General features: G+C 42.0%; 1 protein-coding gene and 1 pseudogene across 5 annotated transcripts in view; one reads left to right on the forward strand and one right to left on the reverse strand.

Annotated features, from left to right (window-relative positions):
- ttc23 (tetratricopeptide repeat domain 23) overlaps positions 1 to 5,520 on the reverse strand; it is a 68,523-nt gene extending 63,003 nt beyond the window's left edge. For all 5 annotated transcript variants that reach the window (XM_048617207.1, XM_048617205.1, XM_048617206.1 and 2 more), the window contains exons 1-2: positions 5,257 to 5,520; positions 1,578 to 1,755 (exon numbers count right to left, since the gene is read on the reverse strand). In XM_048617207.1, the coding sequence (XP_048473164.1) occupies positions 1,578 to 1,755; positions 5,257 to 5,345 (267 nt within the window). In that variant the 5' untranslated portion in view covers positions 5,346 to 5,520. The remainder of the gene's footprint in view (positions 1 to 1,577; positions 1,756 to 5,256) is intronic.
- On the forward strand, positions 4,479 to 4,854 carry LOC109933465 (annotated as a pseudogene).
- Positions 5,521 to 6,000: the final 480 nt, after the last annotated feature.

Here is a 6,000-nt window from a genome sequence, read left to right on the forward strand (position 1 = left end):
TCAGGTCACGCCACTTGTCAGTTATAGTCAGTGGAATGGGCTGATAGACAGGGGATTTCTGACCCAAAGATTTCTTCCACCTCAATGCAATATCTGTCCACTTTCCCAGAACAGAACTGGCAATTAAGGCTATGCTGAAGCAAAGCATGATTGCACAGTTGAATTAGTAACAATTCTCATCGTTGGGACAGAAGATGGTACGTTCAAATTCAATCAGAATATTTTCCCACTCGTTCAACAGCCACCCACCCTCTCTGCTGGGCTCCACACTAAAACAGCAGCCACTTGGATAGTGTGTTGGAAACTACGAGGCCACATCTCAACAAAGCGTCCCAGAAGCAAAGAGGAGAAAGCAGGTGAACCAAAAAAAAAAAAAATTGCATTGCATTTACTGCACAGAACCTGGATGTTTGCCCCACCTGGTCTGTCCTGCTGTTGATGCTCCACACCACCCTACTCCAAACCTCTATTTCACACTCTCAGCATAACCTTCTGTTCCCTTCTCCTGCATGTATTTATCCAAGTTCCCTTTAAAAGCACCTAGACCACTTGCCTCAACTACACCTTGTGTTAACGAGTTCCACGTTCTCGCCACTCTCTGGGTAAAAAAAAATCCTGAATTCCTTTTTGAATTAATTAGTAATCAACCTATATCTAGTTTTGATCTGCCCCACAAAATGTGGGAGCATTTTCTCTCTGACTACCCTATCCAACTTCTTCATTTTAATCACCGCCATCACATTTCCCCTCCTGCTACAGCCTGCTCAGAATTTCCACAGAATCACAGAATTGTCCTGGTGCAGGAGGCCATTCAGTCCATCATGTCTGTACAAGCTCTCTGAGCATTTTGACACTGTGCCAAACTCCTGCCTTCCCCTATAAATTTTTAATTATTAAAAAAAAGCCTAGTTTCCTAACCAACCTGTTCAGAGATGTCATTACACAGCTCTGGAGCAGGTGAGAATTGAAACCGGGCCTCCTGGTCCAGGGGTAGGGACACTACCACTGTGCCACAAGAGGGACGCCCCTGCCTTACCTTATAATCCTTTAATTATTTAAGTAGGAACAATGCTGTCTTAAATGTCTCATAAGAACCTGTCTTTACCACACGTCTGGCCAGTGCATTCCAGACAACTGCATGAAAAAAGTTTTTTCCCACTTCGTACTTACTTTTGTTGTAAAACTCTCTAAATCTGTACTCTCTGGTTCTCGATCCCCTTATGAGCTGTAACAGTTTCTACCTATCCACTCTATCCAGACCTCTCATGATTTTGCAAAGCTCTATCAAATCTCTCCTTAACCTCCAAGGAAAACAGTCACAATTTCTCCAATCTATCCTCACAACTAAAATCTCTCATCGCTGGAACTATTCTGGTAAAATGCTTCTGCACTATCTCCAATGCGTTCACAACCTTCCTAAGTGGCACCCAGAACAATACACCATCTCTGAGGTCTAATTTGTACATTTCTGATAGTTTTAAGTTCTCGGTTTGGGTATCAGCCTTGGAAACACTGTCGTGCACCTTCTCCTGTGCTTTTTTCATGATAGGGAATACTTCAGTTAATTTTAGCTTCACCTCTTGACTTGCAGCATATATTCTCGCTCTCTGCTCCGATTGCACTAGCTTCTCCTCTGGTGGAATCATAATTGCAGCTTCCTTCATGTCATTTCTGTGTCTCCGCCTGAATCGCGCTCTTTCGTTGGGGGTGCTGGGTGTCCTAGCTTCTTCTGAACTCCTGCCAGTGTCACACAATCTGGATGAGGAGAATGTAAAGTAAAATTACAACACTATACAAGATTTTCCCATCAAGGCACAGTACTCTGTAAAATCACAGTTCAACTCTATAGCCAACTTATGCCCCACATCACCATTGATTTTACACTGTTAAAGGAAAGGGTTATTGATCCCAACTATCAACATCCTGGGGGTTACCATTGACCAGAAACTCAACTGGACTCACCACATAAAAATAGTGGCTACAAGAACGGGTCAGAGGCTAGGAATACTGCAGTGAGTAACTCACTTTCTGACTTTCCAAAGCCTGTCCACCATTTACAAGTCACAAGTCAGGAGTGTGATGGAATACTCCCCACTTGCCTGGATGGGTGCAGCTCCAACAACACTCAAGAAGCTTGATACCATCCAGGACTAAGCAGCCCACTTGATTGGCACTGCATCCATCAGCACCTAATCCTCCATCAGCGACGCTCAGTAGCAGCAGTGTGTACTATCTACAAGATGCACTGCAGGAATTTACCAAAGATGCTTAGACAGTACCTTCCAAACCCAAGATCACTTCAACGTAGAAGAACAGGGCAGAAGATACGTGGGACACCATCCTGACTTGGAAATATATTGCCATCCCTTCAGCGTCACGGGGTCAAAATCCTGGAATTCTGGAATGCCCTAAGGGCATTTTGGATCAAACTACAGCATGTGGACTGCAGCAATTCAAGAAGGCAACTCATCACATCCTTCTCAAGGGCAACTAAGGATGGGCAATAAATGTTGGTCCAGCCAGCGATACACACATCCCTCGAGAAAATAAAAAAACCCCACAAATTCACAGTCTCAGTGGCACTTTATTGCTAAAGCATTATCCTGAAATGGAATCACTGCTGTAACATGGGAAACATAGCTGTCAATTGGAGCACAGCAAGCTCCCATAGCACCCTCATAAATATTTGAGATTTTGTTAAGAGCTGTCTTTCTCTTCTTCAAACAATGCCTCAGAATCTTCTGCATCCACGTGAGCGAGCTGATAGCACAACAGTACAATGGCATGTAGGCCTACAGTATACAAGATAAAACTTGATAAAACATGAAAGCCCAGTCCAGTCCAACTGCTTATTGAGAAAACTAGGAGAACTCCCAGCTCATTATAATCGAACCATGGGATCTTGAACACTGGCATAAAAGCTGAATTCAATCATTCCTCTGGCAAGGGAGCTTTCCATCAACACTGCACTTAATCTAGATTATGCATTGAAAACTGTATTGAGGAACTTTATTACACAGCCTCCTGTCTCATACATGGCAACTGGGTCTACCTGACATTCCAATAATTCATTAAATAACACAGGATCACCAAAATTTTGCATTTAGAAATTATTTTTAAAAATATCACTTTAATTATAATGAATGACTTGTGTTACCCTCTGATAATTAAAACCGAAACACCCAGAGAAGCTCGTCTCCCCATCGTAATCTGCTAAAGGAAATGGGATAAATGGTATTGCCTTTCAGCTTCCAATCTGTTATAAAGGAGGAGTTAAATGAAATGGCCTACATGCCATTGTACCGTTGTGCTATCAGCTCGCTCACTCTACAAGCAACAAGTAACTAACTAACTCTATCTAACTTTAACTCTATCTAACTCTAACAGTGAACAAATCAACAGAACTACTAACAGAACCAAACAATTCCCCTTTAACTACTAACTGTTCCTGAATAAAACAAACTTCTAATGATATGCTGTTCCAATAAATACAAGTCCCACTTATATAAACCAAACTAATAATTAAAAAATAGATCAAAACTTAATCCCTCAAAATTACAGACAGGACGCGTCTTCTGGAATGCTCTGCACCCTCTCCGCTGATCCTCTAACGGGAACACTTTTCTCCATTGAATTCTGGTGTCTGAATGCCTTTCTCTGTCGAATTCTGATGTCAGGAATATTAGCTAAGAATGCCGTGGTATCTCTGTGATGGTGCTTAATCAGAGAGCTTAAAGATTTCTGTGACAGCCAGAGTTTTACTCTTCCGATAGCAGTTCGCTCTCACCCTGATTTTCAAAAACCCTCTTCTTGTATACTCTTCGTGACCTGTCAATTTTCTTATAACAGGATTGGTCCTAGGTTGGCAATACCATCAGATTTAAATTCAATTGGTTTCAGTCTCTAAGTGCCTGGTTTAAATTAATTCAAACTAGTTGCCTTAACATCAAAACAAGCCTAGGCTTCCAACCACACAGCCAATTGATATATGTGTTTCAATTTCAGAACTGTCTACACATCTGCAGCTGCTTGCAGACATTTCTGTCTAAATCTCCAAGCTTAGGAAAGCACATCACCTCTTGAAGGGACTATGCACAAATTCTAACTTCTACCTTGCAATTTACAGGTACTCTGCACAACTTTGCAACACTTGCAATCAAAGTCGTCACTGAGAGACTCTAATGACCGGTCTATCTCTGAGTCGAAAGGTTGGTGGCATTTACGATGCAGCAACAGGGAAGTGCTGCTCTGTTAGAGATGCAACTTTACTGGTATGACATTAAATAGAGCTCTGTCTGCTGTCTCAAGTGGATGTAAAATACCCCACACTGCTATTTCAAAAAGGGCAAGGGTACAGGCCTGGCCAATGCTATCACTCAACCAATAATAGTGTGGGGTCAAGCCCCACACTGTCTGAGACTACCACAAAGGACTCTCCTTCTCAACCCCTCCACCTCGTCTGAGGCGTGCCAGCCGAGATGAATGACACTGTCGAAGCCAGAAGGTTCATAACAAATCGCTTGCTTCAACGTAAGCAAATGGTTGTCGATGATCTCCACCCTGGCAAACTCACAGCTGCTAGGACAGAAATTAGGGAAAAAAAACTGGCAAAAAGCATACAGAACGATTGCAGATGTCGTGCCTGCTTTTGGCTTCAGGACACGACTTTGTGGTGGTAAAATAGCTTTTTGCCATGGTCTACGATTCCTTAGATTACATGAAGAAGGCAGACTGGCAAGGCACGGTCTGTTGGAGAGAAAGGTTTCCAGGAAGTAATGAAAGGAACACAAGAACAGAATGAAGGAAGTGCCGGGTACAGCTAAAGCTAGTGTTGATAAAGGCAAAAACATATGAAAAAAAATGAAGGCTCCTTGAAATGCTAAATTATCCATGGATCACCAACTCTAATTATTTGTCCCCTAAATAAATTAGATATATTAAAAAACCACCACTAGTCATCTCGCTCAAATGAGAGATTAACCCTTTATATATATGGTAAGAATGTGGTGCCTTTTACCTGAAACAGCATTAGTGCAAAGAACCAACATTTAATATAAACAAATGCATTCAGAAACACTAGCAGATTTTAAGGAAAAACTCAGCGACTGAACTGAATCTATTTAATTATTAAGCAAATATTCTGTAAATTGCAAGAAGAAATAAAACGAAAGAAAAGAACGAATTACATTGGCTTTAAACAAGCAATCTGCCACAAGACTTTTATTCCAAAAGAAAATCACGTTAACTCCAACTTACTGTGTTTCCTCTCCTCCTGAAAATGTTCTTGAAGAGCCTTCACTGTCTAAATCTTCTTCTGGTCCTGGATCTAACAGAGCACTATTCATAATTTAAACAGAAAACGCCACTCTCTACTAAATTTATTGTTATTTATACATATTGCATATTTTATATTAAATGTCAGGCTGAGCTGTAAACAAGAGATGTTTGCAGAAAATGACGTTAAAACACCATTTCAACAACAATCTCCCTCTCCCACTCAGGCCTCATTTATGCAGAGCAACACGCTAGGCCCCGGTTTCCGAGCAACCGGCATGGTGCCGTCAATCATGGCAAGAATCTGTCCAATCACAGCACAGGGGGGCGGGATACGTCCTCAAAACCATCCAATCAGCGCAGGGGAGGGCGGGATTTACTCGCCTCCAGGTAAAACCCATTGAAGACTATCAGCTCAGGTGTGTTTGGAAGGACAGTGTGAGGTGGAGACCAGAACCTTTTAGGGAACAAAAACGTCCAAAATTTGGGAAAGACGAACCTTATGTGTAAAATTCTTGAATGGTTTTGATCAAATCTGCCTCATCGTTGGCACACCGGATTGCCAAAACAAGTTCTCCACTCCAATATCTGTCATAGAAAGTAGTTACCAGGACAGCAGAGAAAAAAAAACACTTCAAGGGATGTCCTCAAAGCCTCCCTTTAAAAATGAAATGCAGGGTCCCCATTGAACCGTGGGCGCTGCTTGCCCAAGATCACCCAAACCAC

This window comes from Rhincodon typus, chromosome 36 (genome assembly GCF_021869965.1).
Source record: "Rhincodon typus isolate 14 chromosome 36, sRhiTyp1.1, whole genome shotgun sequence".
Classification (NCBI taxonomy): Eukaryota; Metazoa; Chordata; class Chondrichthyes; order Orectolobiformes; family Rhincodontidae; genus Rhincodon; species Rhincodon typus.